A 24370-nucleotide genomic window follows, 5' to 3' on the forward strand; every position below is an offset into this window, starting at 1 on the left:
ATAAAGATAAATTACTATAATCTACTGTTCTGATTATGCAGCATACGATCGAAAATTATATACAATCGGGCACGAGGTGATTTCTTATGAAAAAAGATAAGAACAAAATATACAATATGATTTTTTCCTCCAAACTTTAGCTTTCGAGAAATTCTAGATACGAAAATAAGTAAAAGCTTCCACTTACTTCCACGCGTGGAATAACCTCCTGCCGATTGTTTAGTCCTGTCCAGTCCGGAATTCGCCGTGTTCAAGTATACTTGATAAATTTCAACACGAAACATTGTTCTTTTATGAAATTCTACAAAATTGTACAAAAAATTGTACTGTGCATCTTTTCCTATTTTCTCATATCGAATCACCTCGTGCCCGCTATATACGTTTTAATCGATTTAATTAATGTAATCGTTAATTCGTCGCTTATTTTTATCCAAATATTGTTACTACAAATACCAAAATACCCCTAGCGTACTTGCGAAAGGTATCGTACATGGAATAATGATAACAGGTTCGAAGACAAGGGGTGGAAAAGTAGAGCATGCGAAATCCGCGTCGAAACTTGTTACTCACGAAAGTGCTTCCGTGACTATCTGCAAGCCTCGTATCAGGGTCTTACAAGTGGCTGGGAAACACGCGAGTACTTTTCGCTGTGCGAATCGCCGTTTCGTGAACGACCATCCTCTGCTAATCATATCCACGTGATCCGTCTACGAACTGGCCGTTACATCCTTTGGAAACTCTGTTGAAGAATATTGTTTTCTGCTTTCTCGCGTTCTGCTTTCTCTATCTTTTTGCTCGCGTGAAGGTTTCTCTCTCAGGAAGTGATGTTAAATAGGAAAAATTGGATGGTTGTTGATAAAGATAGAAATGGGAAAGAGGATTGTTGGAAAACGACGTTAAATTAATTTCGTTTTGTTACACTCGTTCTTTCGCGTTTCATGCTTAGTGTACACTCTATATATAACATTGTATATATATTAGGTTGTTGGAAAAGTTTCTTTCGTTTTATGAGGAAATAATAGACGCACAACGTTTTTTGTTTTATATTATTTTGTCGAATGACGTGCGATCCATTTTGTTATGTTGAGATAAACACAGCGACATTCCACAGACTTGGTTTCACGTTTATATGAAAGTGCATTTTAAAAAACACGTTTACCAAAGAAAGATTCTTTTCGGGCAACCTAATATATATTGTTGATTATTTAAACGATAGATCTGTTTGTTTTCGACAAAACTGGCCTTTGAATCTAATGTAATATGTTTTCGTAGTATTTTTTTTTTTTACAAAGCCATCTGAAAAGATGTGTTTTTACTGTAAATTATTAATCGGTGAATTCATCGCACAGATTTCTAATCTCATAAATATAATAATAGTTTCTTCAATTATAAATCTATTTTTTATCGTGTCGTTCATTTTAAAAATCATTTACATTGTATATAATAATAATAACGATCGTAATAATCGTTGTAGTGATAGTACATTTTTCGTTGAATGTTCTGTTCTTTAAAAAGTAAAAGAGGGTGGAAAGGAAGTAGAGTAGAAAGAGATAACTTAGTTAAACTTAGTTAGTCTTAGGTTAAAGGAGGAAGTATAAAAAAGCAGAAAAACTTGGAAAAATAAAAGGTAATATAGTGAGCCTGGTCGACAAACGAAAGCTTGACCATTAGAAACAGGATATAGGAAAATAAACTGAAAATATGTGGAGAAAATATAAAGGTGCAACCGTAGAGACTTAGCCAAGTTGTCAAATATGTATGAACACTAGGCTCATGCAAAATCGTGAGAAATGTAGATGAAAAATGCAGGGGGAAATTCGGAGAAGCATGTGTGAGAATATAAACGAGAAGAACGTGACCGTAGAAAAAAATGTAATAATAGGATAATAGGGTATAATAAAAGAAATAAAGAATTTCATATTTTCCAGCTTTGAAGCACTAATTTTTAAAGCTACTTCAATTCCTTCAACATAAATTTTGTTACGCTAAAAAATATTCACGTAATAATGTATAATAAATACCATCGAATATTTTTTTGGAAACTAACTCGTTCATAGATTGCACAGAAATGTATTATTTACAATTCTCGATTACTTTCCTCTTACTGAATACTTTTGTTCTTTTTTTTTTTTTTTTGAATACTTTTTTTCGAAATCACTTCATTTATCCATTTCTCAGATATCTACAATATCATAATCGAGAACTACTTTTCTTTAGAGTGGAAATAGGTTTACAAATATTACAGTAAGAAACGATAAAGCGATTAATATTTTAGTGCGGTAATAAAGTTTGTGAAAAGAGATAACTAAGGATAAGATGTTATAGAAACAATTATAAAATGTTCAACATTTCGGTAGAATAATAAAATTCCACTGAAAAGAAATTACTAAGGATAAGATGACACAATGGGCACTCTTAGGGCAGCCGCTTTTCGAGATGTCGCCGGTTCTCCATCTTTGCAGAGACAAGAGCAGACCGTCTTTTCGTGTCGAGTGGCCGAGCTTGAAACTTTATTAAGAAGGTCGAATTTCTTCGAAAAAGAGCAAATGCTCGGTTATTACACCTAAATATATCTCTGCGAGCCGTGCTTCCGAGGATGCTTGCCCATTTTTTCCCGCTTTTTTTTTGTTTTAATACACTATTATTGTCTCGTCGTTATTGCCACACGATGCAATATCAAGCCGCTCATATAACGCTATGCTACTTGCAGCCACTTTCACGATACAAAATTAATTCCATGTCAAATTTAAACTTTGGCCTTGTTCGTGTTTATTCCGTCGATGTGCACACGACTCAGTTTCTCTTTCTCATACTTATGTATCCTATAAAATTCCAATACTTCGCTCGTAAGAATTAAATTCGAAAGAACGATACATATAAAATATTCAAACTGAATTTTGTAAAGCTTTTTTAATTAATCATATTTCTGTATAGAAGAAAGATTGAACGGTTCCTTGGAATAACATTTCGTAGCCATAATATTAAAAACAGGATACCAAAGTATAAATCGGTTGAAAAAGAAATTACAAATAAAACGTTCACGAGATATGAGAGAAATAGAAATCTTCTAACCATCCTTCTTTCAGACAAACTTTTTAGTACTAGGAAAGCACGATTCGAAGATGTTAAAGATCTATCAAAAAAAAAAAAAACAAACTTAACAAAGTCCCCGTATAGAAACCTGCAAGAGCATTTCATTTTAAACTTACACGTGATCATTTCCAAATTTTTCCATCACCGGTCGCTCTCATTCCTATCTCAAAATCCGGAGCGTTCATAGTTATGATCTCACGTCATCCAAATTGATTTTCACGGACTGTCGCGACATTTTTTCGCGCCGTGGATGTTCGTGAATCGTTAAGGGGCTGCTCACGTATCTCATAGTTAAGGTACCATTGGAGAGCGCGTTCCGTGGGTGCAATATTGGCCAGGGACCAATTTCGACTCGACTCACCACCTGATCCACCTCTCTAGTCGTAGTTCTTTTAAAGCAGCGCCTCGTCCATGGCCATCGACTTGATTTCTTCCACTATGCGTCCTTCGTTTCTTCCGTCCTCGAGTAGACGACGCGTCCTCGAGACAACGACGGTGCAATAATCATCGCCGTTCCATTTTACTATCCGTGAACCGAGACACGGTGTGGTCGTTCAACGAACGACCCTGAATAAACGGAGTAAGGAACTGCTGGAAAAATCTCGTGCAATGATACTCTTCCTGCAACGAGATTTCTTCTTTCGGGAAATTAGGTGGACATGTTTGGGGACTGCAACTGAGAGCGTCGTTAACTCTGGGAACTACCGAAACTATCAAAATGAATTCTTTTGTTTCTTTTTTTGTTTTTGTTTTTAAGATTAATATTATAAGATCGTGTAGAAAAGGTGAAATTAATCTTGACTTTTATTGAGATCAGAACTCGATTATGCCGAACTACTAGCGTTGAAAATACGAAAAGTAGATCTTTTTGCATGGGAGAATACTTTTGAGAAAAGCTTCGTCGTTTTACGGAAATTCGTTTCCCCCATTGCAAGAATTAACTTTAAACTCTCTTGTGACCGAATGAAAGAGAATTTTGAGAGAAAGAGGAAATCACATTGAGACATGATTAACTTCAAGCTAATTTGATATCGAATGCGGCATTGAAATTAAAACATCGTTTAAAATACAGACAATAAATCCTCGTACTTATAGCGATATATTATTTACCTAAAATTTCACTGTTTTACTAAATATCGTTTCCTCTATTACAAAACGATCTTCAACTTTCTCTCGTGATGCTTCATAATCTTTGTGAATTGAAAAAGAAATAAAATAGCATGAAACGTGAGATTGTTCTTAGAATCAGATATGCTTCGGTGTCACGCGCGAATGAAAAATATCGTAGTTGGAGCAAGTTCGCGATGATGCACTTAGAAATGGCAGGAACAATGCGATAGCCCGGTTTGTGTGGTTTTAACGTCGTGCAGATCGCGTTGTAAGTCTTGCCGTAAGGAACAACCTCAAGCACATTGTCGTAAACTAAAACCGTTCCCGATCCCTTACATTCTCGTGAATACGAAGATTAAAAAATAGAGGACGCGATGATAACAGGATTACCTTTCCCTTTCTCTTCCTCCAGTCATTCTCATGCAAACCCGTTTATGGTCGCCTGTAGGCTACGGTTTTAGCTGAATATTCTCCGTTTTTCCCAAAGTAGTACGTGTCACGATACTTGACGTATCTAAAATCTTGACAGCGATAGATTAAGGGGAACGATCGTCGAAATCTTTAATTTACGAAAGACGGAAGAATCTGAAGAAATAAAATCTTCTCGGCGAAAGAATGTCATTTCCCTGGACAATTATTTGAGAGTTTCAGTTTTGGTCGTAATTACCATAGATAGGATAGAAAGAAAAATTTAGATCGCAAGTATTTTAGGAGAAAGCTTTATTGCAGAAAGCTTTGGTCGAAGAAAAATGTGGAATTCAAACATTAGATTAGCAAGCTTTATTCCTGAAAGCTTTAGAAGACGGATATGGTTCGAATTTGAATATTCAATTAAAAAGCTTTATTTGAATATCCAGTTAAAAAATTGTACTCTTGCAAACTTCGGTCAAAGAGAATGATTCTTATTTAATTATTCAATTTGAAATTTCACTCTTTAAAGCGCTGATGAAAGGGAAACATCTGTATTCGAATATTTCGTTTAAATGCTCTAACTATGGGCGGAAATCGGGGACAAAAATTTGTATTAAGACGTTCAATTAAAGAATCTTCATCTTTGGTAACTCTAATCAAGAAAAGTTGCGCATTCGAATATTCGCGAGATTAATATTTATATCGCAATAGTTTAGTTAATAAAATACCAATTAATTTAAAAAATATAAAAAATAAGAAACCATATCGAAAATGTGAATTCCTATAGATAAAAATTAATAGAATATTTCTCTTCGAACTCTTCAAGGCAGAAGAAACTTGAAATTCGTATAACATAATCATCGATATTAATTAAACGATTCGTCCTTTGGTCAAACTAAGAGCAAGTCGTGGAGAAAAGAACAAATGGAAAGAAAATAACACGAAACAGTTTGATTGGTATACGATATCAGGTTTCCAATCGACATAACACGTTTGGAATGTATTAATTGGAATGGAAGGAAGAGATTTAAAAGAGCTCTCCAGCACGAATTTATGAGAGAAGTTATTTTTTAATTTAATTCACGCCGCTCGCTCGCTCCCTGGTCGAAGGTTTCGAACGAATGGTAATCAAAATAATTGAAAAGTTACCCGTCGATCTATATTATTGCATTTTAATTGCCAAATGGAATACCATGAAAGGATACAAAGCTTCGTGCACGTACATTAGCCTCTATGGCGACTTTACGATGGCAATATTTCGAACCAGAGTTTCATTAAATTTATTATTTAATTATATCCTACATTGTGGTAATTAAAATTAAAAGCTATAGTTAGATTCATAATTGTATTACGTATAATGTAACTGAAGAACTTCGCTACCTATTATAATAGAGATGATCTCCTTCAAATATTTGTAAATTTAAATATACAGGCAATCCTTGGATAACACGATACTTGTACGATGTAATAAACTGACGATATCATTATTGTATCGACACATAAGTGGTTTACGAAAGTATTTCGATATTTACTATAGAAATCTTTTATACATTAGGTTGTCCGAAAAGTTTCTTTCGTTTCGTAAGGTGATAATAGATGAGCAACAATTTCTATTTTATATCATTTTATTGAATTAGGTATGATCCATTTCGTTCTATTTCTATTATTATGTTCGTGCATAATTCAATAAACTAATATAAAACAAAAAACATTGTGCGTCTATTATTTCCTTATAAAACGAAAGAAACTTTTCGGACAACCTAATACATATTGTATAAGAAAAACATTTTTCCAATACGATCACGATAGTGAAGTCTCGCTATAGTGCTAATAAAATTTGAAAATATTTAATACAGCATACATTATAGAAGATTTCTGTAGACATTCTCAAGTGAGTCACTGTGCTTATCAGTGTCATTAAGTTTTGAAATACATATAAAGGCTTAAATATTAGAAAAATATGAATTAAATTGAAATCTCGATTTAAAATATTCTTCAAGATATTACTAATGTTACTAATTTGACACTAAATGCTTACTAACTTCAGACAAACTTCGACTACAAGATGATTACTAAGACTAGCCATAGTTTTGTTATAATATTTAGAAAAAGATGCATATGTAGATCTTCGCGTGTTACTCCGTGTTAGGTTCAATTATTAATTATTAGTTATTACTTGCGTTTGACTTATCTAAAGGAAATCGGACGTTGGATTTGATCGATACGTTATATCGTCGATTAATGCGCTTGATTTCCTGTTATTCCGTTTCTTTCTTCGTCGATAGATATGGCCGGTTTGCAGGAAACATTTCACGCTCCGTCGAAGAGAACTTTTAATTAAAATGTCAGATTCCGCGATGACTCGATGACAATCGGGATCTCTATTCGACCGGTCAGGTGAAAACGATATCTCGATAATCTGTCTCGATGCCTGTCCGTAAACTTTCCGTGTTACAAAAGCGATTTCATTCCGTTGGAAAATATCGAGAAACTTTCAGCTTTATAATATCTCTTCCTTACGTTTATATTCCTTTCCTTTGTTTGTTTCTCTTAAATATACGGGAAATTCTAGAATCATATACTGTTAATTAGTTCGACGTTATATACGGCATAGTAGAAACCATACAAATGTGATGATAACGTTCCATCTATTATCCTATAACGTTGCCAGTAGCTGAGGTTCGTGTATACGTAGACTCATCTGTAAATGTTTATTTTAAAAGAGAGAAATAGCGTAATGTTTGAAAAAGACATAATTTTACCTCGTTCATTTCCTTAATGCGATTGAGCATTTTACTTTTGTTCGTTAAAATAATTCGATATACTGAGAAACATCGTAATTTGTAGAAAAATGTTACGAAAAAAGCGAAGTATCGAAGAGCCATGAAAATTGGAGGATTAAGAAATTGATTTCTTGGTTGAATGTTAATTGAAGCAAAAAGAAAAGGGAAAAGGAGAAGGCTGAAAAGAATTCAGAAACTTGTACAACACAGGCAATACCAAGAAATCATTCTCACCGACACAGAAGTAATCTATAAAGGATCATTCTACAATCAATCAAGAAGACAGCAAAGAAATTCATTTCTCCGTACCATTAATTATTAACCTCCTCCCCCTTAACGAACGTCGTAAATCAAATGCAATGCGCTCGATCAGACAAAAGAGGAACGGCTGATATCATAAAATCTCCTTCGATAAAACAAGACTTTCTTGTACGTACGTGACACGAAGAAATCAAAGGAAAAGGAACAGAAAGCGAGAAAAGTGAAAAATCTCTAGCGAGAAATAAAAATTTGGTGACTATGCAGTTTAGCAACTTCTCCCAATTTCGACTATCTTATCGCTGTCCTTTTTCGATGAGCAAAATTTCTTTAATTTCACGTATTCTCGGATCGATTCGCTTTATTCAAAATTGATCGAGAAGGTGATAAGTCAGGTGATAATTTTTTAAACGATGCGAGTAATTTTTGAACGATAAAAATTTCCTTTATTCAATCGCAATCCTTCAGAAATCCTAAAATATTACAGTGAATCGATCTGAAACAATATCGTATATTTACTTATTTTCACAAACGCTCCATTAGTGACGAAATAACAATTTTAAAAGAAGATTCCAGTCAAATAGTCAAAATTGAGAAAAGTCGATAAAATAGAACCACCTAAAATTTGAAAATGAGAAAGTAACATGGAAAAAAAATAGCAGATTCGAAGGAGAATTTCTGAAGGATAAAAATCGGGTTAAAGGCCACAATCTATACTGTATACACATATACGTATGAAGAAGAGCTGTGCTTTCTTTTAACAGAGTATAGGCTTAATAAGAACGTTGCACTATTAGATCCTGAGTAAACGGGTTAATCCGACACACCTGTCGAACCGGAAAACATAGCAACGTGCAGCAACATCCGATAGACAGGCTACGTCGAATCCTTTTAACTTAACGACCTCATAAACCAGCCGTCCGCTTGTTACCGTATCGAGCCTCCACTTTTTTTCTCTCTTCATCCTCTTCTTCGTTCCTTCTCTTTTTACCATCATTTTTCTCCTTCTATTTTTATATCTTCGTAGGGCGTGTAACGGTTGATTACCGAAGGCTCCTGAATCAGAGTTACTTAACGCTAACAACGTTATAGTAATATAATTATTAAAGATACGCTAATATGATTAATTCCTGTAATTATTACTAAATCTCCGGAGCCTGGGTTAATACGCGTCAAAGGTGTAGAATGATTCTTTGGTTTAACATTAGTTAGCCACGGTAGTCATCGTTGATGCATGTTTCCAAAATTTTTAGAGCGATTAAAATAAGATACGTTTCACTTGGACTTAAACGATTGTTAACAGCGCGAGTGACACGGTTAACATTGTCGGAGCAAAAATTGCGATAAAAAATACGATATATTTCCCAAAGATTAAATGTTATGGTGTTAGTATAATTTCAATCTATTGCGGGACAAAATATGTGAAATTCACCGGTGTTAAAAAGTAATTGTATTTTCGTTAATGCAAGAAAATAGGAGAAAGAAGAACGTTATTAAACATCTTTTTTTCTTTTATTGTTCCTTATTTGTATTTAATAAGCGCGTTTTGTATTAAAAATAATGTCACCTAAAGTCAAAGGATTAAATAGTTGCAACCAACGATGGAACTGAGCTGACATTTATTAAAAGTTCATGTAAGTACACATCAATCTAAGAGAACAGAAGAAAAGGAAAGATTACAAAATATTTTACATTCTTGTTATTCGTTATTCATATTTGACGAACACGTTTTACGTTAAAAATAAAGTTAGTCACGCAGGATTAAATAATTATGAACGACAACATCGTTCGTTGGTAACGAACATGCAAGCGTCCTGTCGACGTAAAATAATTGTTATATTATGATGGAAATGAATTGTATAGTATGTGGCTCCGCTTTCAATAGCTAACATACGAGTTCTTGATTATTGAGATCCAATTTCTGACGTTAGAGACATTACAGAATGAAATTGAATTCTCCCAGTTGCCTGGCAGTTGAGTAACGCGAATTTTAGCACAGTACATTCGCCAAACGATGGCTCGTTATCAAGCATTATGCCTGTAAAATCTATTTCCGCGGAGGCTGAACTATTTACTTCACATATATCGTTATAAACTAAAACATTTAATAATAATATATGTAATAATAACGAATTCAATGATAAATAATATTAAAAATCAATATTCAATTAATACGTTAATTCAGAATGTGCAAGAATTATATCGTTTATTCAACTATGCAAATTGAAGCAGATTAATGAACAACATAATTTTACATGAAATGAAACGCGAATTACAGTAGATGCGGCATAATTTTACATGAAATACTGTGTACATCTATCATTCTTCCACTTCGACGCAAATTCATCGGAAAATATAACCAACTTCAGTTATATATGAAAGAATGTTAAAATTAATAATAGCAAACTTCAACAACTTACGATCCTGCCTCGAATAGTTGCAAAATGAATGTTGCGCAACGTGAAACGAAAGGGATGTTAAAATTGATAACTACGAAATTTAACGACTCTCAAATTATCGAAAGAAAATATTTTACACAGGACTTTCAATTTTTCTGCTTTCCCACATCTTTGAATCTTTCCATAGTTTTATAACGTCTCTTTCATTTCATGTCAATTGTGACAAAAATACACCAATCCCGAAAAGATAGTACAATCTCGTACAAAACATAAAATAGAAGAAACGTTAGAATTAATAATAACGAAATAAAATAAGAGGGATGTCAGAATTAATAATAATAAAATGTAGTAACTCGTGAATTATTAAGATCAACAATTTTACTTAATTACCTAATTATCTAATTACACGCCCCGTTTCTTCAATTCTTCCCATTTATCGATCCAAATTTCTCACTGTCACGATTTTGAACCTTTGACACGATGAATAACGAATCGTTATTTCTATCGTACTATTCTCTCTACTAGAAAAGTTCTTTAAAAAAAAAAAAACCTTCCAAAGAAGATTATTACCGATAATAACGAGAGCGATAAGGAGAAGATCGTTTGTAGGCGCGTCGATTTGTTGGAAAACGCGTATATCACGGAATTGAATGTTCCGATTACTGGAATCATCGTCGAGACTTATATGTAACCTGTTACGAAAGCGATTACGTCTTTCTCCTTGATACCACACCTCTGTCTACAACATCTCGCGTATTAGGATAAACTGCTGCGATTACGACAGGTGGAGCCGGTCGTATTTTGCAATTTTCCTGTCGGGTGCAAGACCGCGCCGAGATGCAGCAAATTACAGCCAACGCTATTTATGACCATCGTACGCACATTTTGTTGCATCACGCCACTTCAGACACCTCGGACTGAACCGATACGCGAAGAAACACCAGTGACTCTCATATCTATCGATACTTTTCGTTTGTCTTAAATAATTTATACGTCAAAAATATTTTACGTCATTTGTTCATACGTTGTTAGTACGAAGAAATAGAATAAATGCTGGGAGAAGAGTGAAGGAGGGGAATGCGAGCTCCGTGGCGACAAAAACACGCGGAAATTTAGGGTACGTGACAAAGAGAGTGTAGAGAATGAGAAAAGGAGAAAGATAGTCGAAGAAAGAGGAAAAGATTGGGCCGTAGACTGGGCGAGGAAATTGGAAGAGAAGAAAGAGGAAAGAGCGAAGAGAGAACGGGTCTCTAGTTAAGTGGGTAAATTAGGCAATTAGGTAAAGATTTATGCATTAGATAACAGATAACAGGCGTACGTAATAGTTAATGAGTAATTAGATAGACGACAGATAGTAGATAGGTAATGGTAAAACAAGGGTAAAATAAGGTTGTACGTGCGAATGGATGGACGAGCGTGTAAATGATTAAATGAGAATACAAGACAATAGGGGCAATAATTGTAAATCGAGTTCTTTTATGCCTGGGAGACTGAAAGTAAACCATGCTACTACTACTACTGCATTAGAAATATTTTATATAATATATTTACACGTAAAAGATGTCTTATATAATTTATTCGTTTCATCTGTTTCTTCTTTTTTTAATTTTTAGTATTTCAGATGCAACTTCGACTTGGAAGATTGTTATTATTTGTTTGTACAGTTAAACAAGTGTTTGAAGATTCGTTAGTCTAGTTTGTGAATGGGTGATTAAAATATGTTTCCAGTGAAATTCTGTTGTGGAATATCGGTCAGTTTGTTCGTATATTTGGACAAATCGACAGGTTTTTCGCTTTGAGAATATTTTATATTTGATTTTCATTAAAAGCCAAATTATTGGATCAGTTCTATCGAGAATAATCCTGTTCGATCAATTTCTGAAGTTTTAAACGCTAATTACGTATTCTAATATTAAAATTAAAAGATCTAGAAAACATGGGATCGATGAGTTTATCCGATACACGTCAACTTTACCAAAGATAATTATTTGGATATTCTCTATGAAAGATTAAATTTCGATCATCGATTCTAATATTAAAATTGAAAAGTTTTCAAAAAGTGGAATTGATGAGTTCGACCTATATATGGTAGATCGATTCCATCAAGAGTAATCGCTCGATTAATCTTTGAAAAATACTAGTCATATACATATACTGTAAAAAATAGAAATACATCAGTAGAAAAATTACAAAATTTGAATAAAGTTAATAATGTCAATAATATTAATAATAATATAATAAAGTTAATAATGTGGATAAATTTCACTTATAATAAATATCTGATTTCTGAACATTGAAATGCTAATTATATATTCTTCAAGATCCTGAAATTAAGAAATTTTCAGAAAGCGAAGTTGATGCGTCAGTTCTATACGTTACTGATAAGTTCCCCTAATTCACTTCCAGCTACACGTGAACAGTGATGGAAATCAGTGTTAAATATGTGGTTGAACTATCGTAAAGAAAAACAGCTTCCAGAGCTTTTATCGCGACGTCAAGTCATAAACGTCAATTAACCGTGATTCTTTCTGTTGAAGAAGAGAAGGTAGCAACAGTCTACATAAGCGCGAAGCATTATTATCCCCTCATCTGTTTCCGATGCTATCTTCATGTTCTTGTTAATTAACACCTATGCGGCCGCTGATTGTAGCCTCTGGCAGCTCCAAGAACGTATTCATGCGAAGATCTATCGAGAACGCCAACAAAAACCTGAAGAACCGTTTATACGTTTATGCATACTCGCATTTTTTGTCATGTTACTCAATTTTACAAAACATTCTTCTTCTTTGATAACAAACTATGAAAACTACTAAATATATCAAAAATAATAGTATAATTTTTAATATCTTTTGATAAAATGATTGTTTCATATTAATGTAAATATACATTTTATACGTCTTCATAAATTTATCATAATCTATACAATTTATATAAGTTACGGTAAGTTTATAAAAATATTGGAGGATGAACAATTTATATAATACACGAACAAGTTTACTAATTCATAGTAGTAAGTAGATTCAGTCGATAGGATTTTAACTAGTCAGACACTGGTCAAGAATTTTATTTGCATTCTGTCCCTAAGTTTCCTTTCGTTCTGTCGGAAAGTTCTAAAAATAACGTGGAACCTACCATTTGAAAAAAGAAATAATAGTACGATCCTCGTTCCCCAAGCTACAGTTTCACCCTTCTCGTGTTGTATTAACAGTAATTTTCAAATTCCTAAGTTTTAAAAATTAGTTCAACTTTCGAAAATTCTATGCTCTAAAATACATGCTATTGTTTCTGTACAATTATTGTCATATAATTACAAAAGACTGTACTTTAAAATACTTGAACAAATATAGCCGGAAATAAGCGAGATAAAGGAAGAGAGGCTACAATTTTCCAAGGCGTTGAGCAACGAGATCAATCTGTAAAACGGAAAGAGAGTTCCAAAGGAGAACGTAGAGCAAAACGGCTGCAGACAGTTGGTAGCTGTGAATAACTTCATAACTCTCTCTAAACTAATAATAATCTTAGCTCATTAAACACAAGCTGGAAACTTAATCGCCGAATTTCCGCCGCCCCGCAAATGTCTGTCCTCGCAATGCACAAAGCCGGATGCGCAAGTTTGCTGGAAACTTTAAATCTCACGTGTTTATCGTATCCTCGGTGTATTCGCCAACCCATCGGAATTGAGTTTTCTATGGTAAAATAATGTATCGAGCAAACACGCGTTATAAACTTACTAACTTGATTGCACTACGTTGCGTTCGAAGTTGTCTATGACTTGTACGAAATTAATTAACTAATTAATTAATTAATTTGTTTTACGAAAACACAGTCTCATTTATCATTTCGAAATGTTATTGAAAAAAGTGTACAACGCAACGTGTATATACATTGCTAGATCGAGTTAATATTTAATAATATTTATCGATTTCGGTCACATTATCGTCGAAGAAAATTTTTACTTCGAAGGTCTTCTAAGGTTGAAAATTAAAAATGATAAAGACGATAATATCTTTAAAGACGATAATTATTTTTTTAATATACTTTATATGCAGTTATGTTGCTTTAATATATTTATTATCGACGAAAGTTTCGCGTTCGAGGATAGTTTTCGACACTTTTTAAAATGTTTCTGAATTGCGTCACGTACGAAGCAAGATTGACAGTATTTCTGAAGAAATTGAATGTAAAAGTTTCAACGAGACAAAATAGAAATTAGCTTTCTAAGATCGTAAGCGACGGTGATTCCGTCATTCGAAAGGCGTAAATTCGTTGTAAACTCGACACGAAGGTGTTAATTTGTATTAATTAGAAGTTAGTTGTAAAGAAAAACAATTCGGTGTAGTCCAAATTGAGATGCTTCTTGTAGCCTCGGTCTTCTGCAGCCTGCGTCGCAGACGTGTTTCGCATAATGATCGAACGAGTCGCGTGCATTCTAACTAATTCGCAATTCCTTCGGTCCATTCTAGTTTCTTTGTGAATTCCCAAATATTTCTGTTAAAAAACTAATCAAATATGTTATATTTCATATTCATTTGCTCGATATATAAATTATTCTAAGAGATCTTTTTTCTAATTTCATAATGTTCAATTTGTATATCGTATATATTAATGTACACTTACTTCCAGTAGATATAACCAGAATACCGGAATTGCCTATTCTTTGCGTCAAAGGAAGAAAGAATAACGCTAAATCAAATCTTACGTCTGTTTTCAATCCATTATAAAACCGTACATTACTTTCCATAGTTTTATAATGCATTTACGATTTTATAATGGTTTTATAATTGTCGATCTATTGCAAAACTATGATAACTTTCACTCGATAGTAGCTTCTTACGCCAAATGAAATATTATATTTTCTTTTGTAAAATATAAATATAACTAGAAATATGTAAGAAATGTGGCTGCCTTTTTATCGCTGCAATCTCCTGGATTGTCGAAAGAATTTATATTAATTTAAAAATTTCTTTCTTTCGTTCGCCACTGTATCTACTGGCTACATTAATACAAGGTGTATCCTATACGTGTAACGATAAATCATTGTCTCGAGATATTCGATCAGCTATAGAAACTCGTCTCTTTGACGAGACCATTTCCACGCATAATGATTATTTACATCGAAGAGACGGTGGACGAGGAGAAGAAAAGCGAAAAGAAAAAGGAAAATGAGAATGGTACTTAACTAAAGAGCGTCTGGAAAAGTAATTGCAAGGCTCGCAATTGCCAGGGTGAGTGGCGGACAGAGCGAAGACAAATTATCGAGTATTCGCTGTAATTAAACTTAATACTTCAGCGTTAAGTATGCTATTAACGACGTTGCGTTGCCGCAAAGGCGCAGTAGCATAATCCCTACGAGCTTCTCGTACGTTCCACGCACGTAATACAGTCCGCATGGTTTCTCATCAACCTCGCGATAAGCTTCATAAATTTTTTCCCAGCTGAAAACACCGGCCCAGTCTTCTGCAGCAACGTCTGTTTTAACTGACAACAAATTACGCTAGAACAATTCCGCTGAATGCTAAAACGTTCTCGTAGTCTTGCAAATCTTTTTTCAGCCTTTGCAAACGGTAATTAAAATTTTTATGCAGTTGTTCCCCTAACTGGAGCATGTGTGTGTTATCGTTTATGAGAGGCTGAATATGTTACATCATTTTTAAGCAAAGAATAGGATAGTTGTTCTGTTGTCGCGCGAAAGCAATAGATCGTACGTTTAAATTGTTTACAAAGAAACTTACCAATGTTGTATTATCATAGTCACGATGCGACATGTGTTAAATTTAATACGTTATTAGATATTCTATTATGATTAAAATGTAAATTAAGTAATATAATTAAATACATGCTAATACGTAGGTTTCAATTATTACTGTTGGAATTTAATACGTTAGTAAATATTCTGTTTTAATTATAATGAAAGTTAAGTAGTATAATTAAATACACTGCGATATATAGGTTTTAGATATTACGGTAGTTTATCTATCAGTTAAAAAAGTGTTTTAAGAACTTACAAGTTCTTGGAAATTCAAGGATTTTCCAAGATGAAGATGATAAAATCCAATATATATTTTTATTCTATATATCATATTTTATTTATATAATATATTGTGTGTCATGTATTAATCTCCCTTGAAATGGATCTCTATCAAGATCTAAATTATTTTTATCCGTGATTTTATTTAGCGAATATTAGTGTGATAAAGAAAATTATGTTTTTTAGTATCTTTTTATAATTTCATTCGATGGAATAAATCATTCGTATTTTTAGCAATGAAATCGTGAGAAGCTAAGCAGATTTACGTTTCGTTATTTAAAGACCCAAGCGAGAAAGCCACGCGTATGGTGTTGTGTACACTCCCATTAGTAAGGAAATGGCTAAATACGACGTGAAATGTAAGCAACATGAGTTAATGGAAACAAGCAAAGGGAAAATATACAAAGCAGAAGGAAACAGTCTGATTTCACAAATCCATGTTGTATGAAACCATAGCTGAACACCAGGACTCAGGTGTGCAAACCAACTCGGATTTTCCCCTCCTTTTCTAATACTTCCAGTACTATTTCAATTTTGTTTGAAACCAAGAAATATAGAACTATTACTATAAAACTTCAATCTCCTTCTGTATTTAGCCACCGACGTGAAATAACACACTTGTAATTTATTGTCTCGTGCAAACATATAAAAGTGCAATACTTATAACAATATCTTGACATTACTTTGATAATCGATCTTCGAAATTGTAACACGATTGCACAGAATCATATTGTAACAAGTGAGAATTTTTGGATCACACCTTCAGTCACTCGCATGGATAACAATTTTCTCGAATTTTTTCTGAACTCTTCTTCTTCAAATTGATCTCTAAAATCGCAATTTCGATCAGCGTTACGTTGTTTTAAACCTAGAAACAGTGACTTTAAAATTGTGGAATTTATTCCTTACGCGAACTCTTACAACAGCCTACGGGCAATAAAATCTTAAAATCGTAAACTCGAGTTAATCGCAAATTAATCTAAATTAGTCTTGAAGCGAGCGAAATCGGAGAAAACCACAAACGCTGAAATCGAAGCTGCAAAAACGAACAAAATCAAACCTGCCCGCTCGCCGCTACACTTTCATATCTGGCAGCCGGCCAGTCGAATTAGCCTCTTTTCCCTTTGCAGCAACGTTAGACCTGCATTAATGAAACCGTATTCTTGTTCTTTTTTTTCCAGAACTCGGAAATATCCCTCTTCGAGACGAACATTCGTTTCATGGGAAGTCTGCTGGCGTGTTACGCTCTCACCGGGGACGTGATGTTCCGGGATAAGGCGGCTCAGCTCGGCGAACGGATGTTGCCCGCTTTCCAAACGGAAACCGGAATTCCTCATTCCCTCATCAATCTCCATACCGGGGTAAGTTCGGGGATTTCGCGGTTACGACGTCGGCCACGGTGCTGACAACGGCATGTTTTAATGTTAATTATTTCTGACGTGACCGTAGTGGCGAAATTTACGCCTCCTCTGAAATATTCACCGGGGCCAGAAACGAAGGATTAACGACGCCGATTGCCGGTGAAACGTATCGCGGGAAATTTCGCGGGACGGAAACCTGCTGCCGTCAGAACTCTTCAGAGCTCGGAACGTACAGGGAGACGCCTTTTACAGTGATTCCCTTTTGGCGCTTTCGCGTTGCTTGAACTTTGTGTGATTAATGTTGGTGGGATTAGGAGTTTCGCGGGAATTGCGAACTAGGGAAACGCCGAGGTAGATGTTAGGTTCGGTTCGCCAAGTGCTGGTGGTCGAAGTTGAAAGGAGCGTGTGGAGAATGGGAGAGGGGCAAGTTGGCAAGTCGCGAACCAGTGAATTTGGATGGTGGCAAGTGAGAAAGCAGAAATGGAAAATTGGATGTTTGGAATTGGAAATTGACAATTCGAAGCGCGGATACGAATCTTTTGCTGTTAGAAAAGTGAAAAGCGATAATTGAGAGTTGAAGATTCGAGGTTGAGCATTGTTATTCGAATGGTGGAAGTTAAAAATTGAAAGTCGAAAGTTAATCGGTCATTGGATATTTAAAAGCGGGAAAGTAGCAGTGGAAAAGTGAAAATTGGTCATTGGAAGATCGTGTGGAAGAAACTGACGATCGAAAATAGATTCAATTTTGAATTTGAGCTGAAATCTAAAGGGTCAACTTTAAATACTGTGTTAACTTTATCAACTATGAGTTGAAAGTTAAGACTAAAATATTGAAATTTCAAAATCAAAAAGTCACAGTTAAAATTTAAAAGTTTGTAAAAAATTAACGAGTGAGATACTGAGAGCCACCAATTAAATATTCCAATTAATAAGTCAGTAGTAATTGTCAATGAACCATTAATAGTCAAACATGAATAACCTTTGCTTAATTAATAATTAGAAATGCAAACTCTTACACTCAAAATTTAACCAAACTTGCCTACATCTGTTAAACTCTCTTTCCTCTCAAAAAATTTCGCCGAAGAAGAACGCAAATCTCACGCTGTACAATCAGATAATAAGAAGAAAGGAAAGACGTGGCACTTACATTTCAATAAATTCGTTTTTCTTTGTTTCATGAATAATCATATATGCCCGCGACAACGAAAAAGAGTCGGAAATATCTTTAGCAAAGGCGGTAACTTCTTGATGGTTTTTTCACGCGCATTAGAAACGAGAGAAAAGTACATTCGTTGGTTTAAATGAAACGATTTCAGCAAGTCACGTTCGCCAAAGTGACGAGCCAGAATTAATATGCAAATTCTTAATTGGACGAATAATGGAGCCGCATTATTCCGGTGTTCCATCACTTTGTTCATTTCATTATATTCTTCCAACTTTTTTCCTTACTTTGCTCGTCTTTCTACTTTGGACTTCCTCTTATCATTCTTATATTAGGTTGATCTATATGAATCATCGTTTCCTTAAAATTTAAATTTGGCGCGCTAGCACTGTACATTAAATTTTATCCTATCATGAATTATTATCGAACGCGTCAGAGGAGAAAAAATATGCTGTAAATTATGTATCATATTGGTAATATATTATACATATATTGTACATTATAAAAATGGATGTAATATTAAACATTGTGAAGATTTTATAAAAATGTTAAAACTCCATACGAATTTTTGATTTCATATGAGTTTAAACTTCATATAAAAAAATCACAAGATTATCCTAATTCTCTGGATCTCTTAGGCATTGAATATGCATGATTTATAGAAATTTTCGTCATCTTTAATGTTGGTTTATAATTGATTGCGTATTTAAATTTGGAAAATATATCACGAAAATTCCTGAAAACGTACGAAGATGAAAGTCAGTGTCTGTTCAGTCCAGATAATTTTTTAATTTATAAATTATTTTATAAACGTATGTAAAATACAAAAAAACTTAGGAAAATTCACAATATCGTCATTTCACGAACATCGTCGTAAATTATTTCTGTAATATTATTTTTTCGCCGAATCTTCAATTTCATATTTCACTATTTCTCCTTGTTTTTTCCAAAACTAGGATTTTCGTCCCACGTTCGGCGTGGCAGTTCAAAGTTTTGACTTTGAAAATCTATTTGTTTTATCTTTAACCTGTAATATTCTAGCTTCACCGGAGTCTTTCCCTCTACGCCCATTTTCGTTGCCCTTCGATCCAATTTTTCCGCACCGAGCGACACGAATACCGGTCCCGACGGCTTTTTCCCATTCTCCCTATGGAGTGCTGTAACACCGTGAAAATCATGGCTCGCGAATTCGGCTGGGAAACTTCGTCACCCTGAATGGAAATCCGGCTGAAACTGTTTTGTTTCACACGACACGAAAAGTGCACTAAATAAATGTCGAAATTAAATTCGATCTCTTCTATGCCAAGCTACCGAAAAATTTCAATCAAGAAAACTATTTCTTTTTTGTTTTTTTTTTTTTTTGTGAAAATCTAATTTAAGGATGTATCGAGTATGCGTTAAATATACGAGTTTATTTCATTGTTAGCTCTTTTTATCTTAAAAAAATGAATCATTTTGATTGGTTCTTTTTATTCCAAAAAAAAGTGAATGATTTTCTATAGTATACCAAAGAAAAATTTACGTAATTACAATAGTATTACAAATTATCTCTCTGTAACACCATATGAGTTGGAATTTGTATATCCATAACTGTCGATGTTCTTAACATTTTGTTTTACTTGCTTCATCACTGTGCCGTTACATCTTATTAGCATACCATTATTTTCGCACAAAACAATCTTCAGCACTTATTTTCTATAACACCTGTCAATAACAATTACTAGTTTCTATTCTACAAATATCCACAATTTCTATAGCACATATTTCTAACAAGCATCAATCTCTAGATCTCAAACTAAAATATCAGACTATGATTAATCACAACTCTTTTCACTCATACAATCAAATTCAAATTCGAATCACTGATAATTCTACTCTCTCGTAATCGAGCAAAACGCACTTAACAATCGTCAATTTCTACATTCCAAATTAAAGTTACAAGACTGAACCAATTGCAAATCAGTTGCCTTATAATCGAACAAAATTCTGAACGGTTAAGTCTAACAAAAGTGTGTAAAACCAACGATACCTTAAAATCACAATAATTCTATCCTATCAGACAACACCGAGATAGAAAGCAGAGTTTCACCGTTAGATTTCCCGGTCGATTTTTCGCGAGGCAATCAGCGATCGTTTCTTTCCATATTCCGACGACCTGCCACTGAAAATTCGATTAAATTTCGCACCGGTAACCGAACGTTTTCATTATTACGGTGGCTGGTGGTAATTTCCGTGGCGTAGGTTAATATTTATCTTCGCTGGCGAATAGAACGAAGCGTGTTCGTTTCGCGAAGCTTTGCAACCATCTCTATAAACACGGTCGGTGGCCGTCTTTGTTATTTCGTTTAATTGGATTCGTTTGATTCGATCGCGGCCGACTTTCGTCGCTGATTCCGCCTATCTTGCAGAAATATTACCTTCCTTCTCTCATTTCTAACTTCGTCTCGGCATTTATCATCACGATGCATAATTAATTTCTCCGATTATCTTTGGGTAATTTTCATTTTTTTAATCACTACCGAATAATTCTAATCATTAAAAGATAGAAAGAATAAAACTCTAAACCTTACCGCCACTATCGAACATAGATTAAAATGGAATTTTCTGGTGAACGCTAGTGCTAGGGTTAAGGATAAATAATAGCGAGGACTAACGGAGACGATGTCTCATTGGGAAATTTTCAGGCGAGCAAGAATTATGGCTGGGCGAGCAGCGGGTGCAGCATCCTCTCCGAAATTGGCACGATGCATCTTGAATTCACCTACCTCAGTGACATCACGGGCAATCCGGTTTTCAAGAGCAAGGTCGAGAACGTGAGGAAAGTGCTGAAGAACCTGGAGAAACCGAAAGGACTCTACCCCAACTATATTCACCCGAAGACTGGGAAATGGGGCCAGCGTGAGTTTTTTTTTTTTTTTTTGTTTCATTATTATTTATTCGTCCAGAAAAATTTTTCGTTTACCGTAATATTTGTTCCTTCGAACCAAAAAATTCGTTCCTTTCACATTTTTGCGTATCATTAAAAGTAACGGATATATCACCTTGTAACAGAATTATTTGGGCACCCTGTATATGTACTGAATTCCAATTTCTGTTTCTTTCGTCGTACGTGTCTCTATCTGCGTGTTATTCCTCAAGCAACCCACGCAAGAAACCCAACCACTTAATAACAATAATAAATCTTGGTCATACTTGGTACCCAGCATCCCCCGAGTAATCCCATTGCCGCGTTACTTAAATCATTATCCGCATCAATTCCAGCGGCAACGATCGGTTTGCTGGCAAAAACACCAGGTTAATTATTCTTCTCATGCTACATCGCACCTTCATAAATTTCACACGTACCTAATAAGAGAACTATCTTTCAGAGAACCACCGGTAATTCTCACGGTGGGACGTGAACAAAACGACCAGGCATGCGCGAACACAGTTTCACGATAAAATCATTCACCCCGCGAGCGATCATCAAAACGTATCCTCGATCAATATGAAAGACGGAAAAGGAAAAAATAATCACGGAAACACGAACCACGTGAAAATTATCTGGATCCTTCTCGATGTATATAGTTCAAATGAAAGCTACAAAAATTCAAGAAAGCTATAATTTTCACCATTTCTTTTTATTCTGTTTCGTTCTTTGTGCCATTTCTTTCTTCGTTGAATCAAAAATATCCAGTCGCTATTTAATACGTTTTACATAATTTAATAAAAGGAGGAGATAAAAGATACGAGGAAGCTCAGATATTTTGACATATTTTGAAAAATATGAAAATGCTTGGTAGAGTGTTTCAATCACGAAGAATAATAACGTTACTACTAGTTTCTATCTTGAAAAATGTACATCTTCGTAATTACCTGCGTCAGATTATTAAAATTCTAACGATACTCCCTTTCGTCCGCCAAATTCCATGGAAATGAACAAAACCGTATTTCCCGAGCTACCAGTCGATCTTCAAACGCACTTCGCCGCACAATACCAAAGAAATAACTCGAACAACAAAGCTGAAAGGTGATGTTTTGATCAGACAAAAAGAATCACAGAGAAAAAGGAGATCAAGTTTAAACGCGTAAAAAGAAGGGAAAAATTCGAGACGTGGAATAACGATGGATGTCGGATGTAAATGTAGCCGATGCTTTATTACTGTAATTTCATTTAATAAATCTTCACGCGTCCGGAGAATTTCGGGCAAAATAGATTTTTAATCTGACGGCTATCAATTATATCGGTGGAATAGTTTCGATGGCGACAGTGGCCGAGCAGAGATGAGAAGAGGGGGGCAACGAGAAGCGAGAAGGTGTCGACCCTGTTCCACAAGCAGCCACCGGCGTCCTCAGTTTCCTTTTGTGCTTCCGTCGCCTTCCGAGGAGAAGGTTACCTCTCATGGCCGGCACTCTTTGCACCGTCTCCCCCGAATATAGCATTTATCATACCGTGCATCCCCTCGGGTGCTAAATCCTCCTCTTCTCCCGTTGTTCCGCCGACTTCGTGCTCCTCCTGTATTTTCCTGTCGCGCGTATGACGATCCCTGACGAATATTTATCATCGTCGTGGAACCGACCATCGCCATCCTTCGCGTTTCTTCTCAAATCCTACGGTTCTATCTTTCCTCTTCGTTCTCTTCCTTTTTTCCCCTCTTCCTCCTTCTTTGTCTTTCCCTTAGTTTTCCTCTTAGTTTTCACTCTGCTTGCTTTTTCGTTTGTATTCTTATCATTGCACGTCTTGCACGTTGCGATTCTTCGTTCGTCCAAGTTCCAGATTCATCCAAGCAACCATTAAATTTACGATTCTATCGATTGGTGAGAAGCGAGAATCACTTTATCGCAAGAACAAGGTTTTGGTGAAATATAAGATGTTTGATATATACGATGTTTCGTCATACATCGTACATCGGATTGGCTTTTTCTTTTTTTGTATACTCGTCTCTATTCGTCTTTCTCATTGGGTCTTCTCGTTCATCCAAGCAGCCATCAAGCTTCGAGTCTCCTTAAATTTATGGTTCTATTGAATGTCGAGCGTCGCGAGGCTACTTCCAAGAGGAAACTTGGGCCAACTAATTACCCGCTCAGCTTGTATTCTACCCTTCTGATATCTGAATGGCCAACGAGCAGCTGCGAATAAGACCCTTCCTTCGAGTATGCTTTTGTATTACGTTCTTTGAACACATTTTCCGATATTGATGGTTTGCGATGCTGCGATCAACGATGGAGGAATGTAGATTAGGTGGACGTAGCACGAAGTTCATATGTTTCGAATATTTGCGATGAGAAATATTTTCAGTGATTCTGTGAGTGAATCATCGAGTAGTTGTCGTTTTTATCCCTAACGCGGTTCTCCAATTTTTTAATTTCTATCTTGTTTCCATTTCGGCGTACAAATTAGGTTTGCTGTATTTGAAGTAAACGTCTATAACGTAGAATTATACGCAACAATGTTTTCATATTTTACTCAAGCTTGAGATATTTTTTAATGCTAGAAGAACACAGTTGGATCGGAAATGACTGAAAGAACACAGAACACAGAATGAAATATGTATCTTTCGTTTCATTTCTATGTCGCTATCACGATTAGCGTAGATCTGTTCATTCATTCGTACGATTTAATAAATCTACAAATTTACATTTCCTATACATGGTTGGTGCAATTTTACCCCAGGATTTGTAAAGTTCAAGTACTACAATTGAGTTCCTCTCAATGACTGGACTTCCTTCGCTGAGACTCCGTTAAAAGCTAAAGAGAATTATTCTGATGTTTCTGCAGTTCTGTT

At 34.9% G+C, this 24370-nt stretch overlaps 1 protein-coding gene across 2 annotated transcripts in view; it reads left to right on the forward strand.

Moving 5' to 3' along the window:
• The window catches only part of LOC117214648 (mannosyl-oligosaccharide 1,2-alpha-mannosidase IA), a 222238-nt gene that overhangs the window by 184554 nt on the left and 13314 nt on the right, over nucleotides 1-24370 (forward strand). For both annotated transcript variants that reach the window (XM_033460850.1, XM_033460852.1), the window contains 2 exons: nucleotides 17264-17443; nucleotides 21290-21503. In XM_033460850.1, coding sequence (XP_033316741.1) covers nucleotides 17264-17443; nucleotides 21290-21503 — 394 coding nt within the window. The remainder of the gene's footprint in view (nucleotides 1-17263; nucleotides 17444-21289; nucleotides 21504-24370) is intronic.

Source organism: Bombus bifarius, unplaced genomic scaffold (assembly GCF_011952205.1).
Source record: "Bombus bifarius isolate JDL3187 unplaced genomic scaffold, Bbif_JDL3187 scf7180000009243, whole genome shotgun sequence".
Classification (NCBI taxonomy): Eukaryota; Metazoa; Arthropoda; class Insecta; order Hymenoptera; family Apidae; genus Bombus; species Bombus bifarius.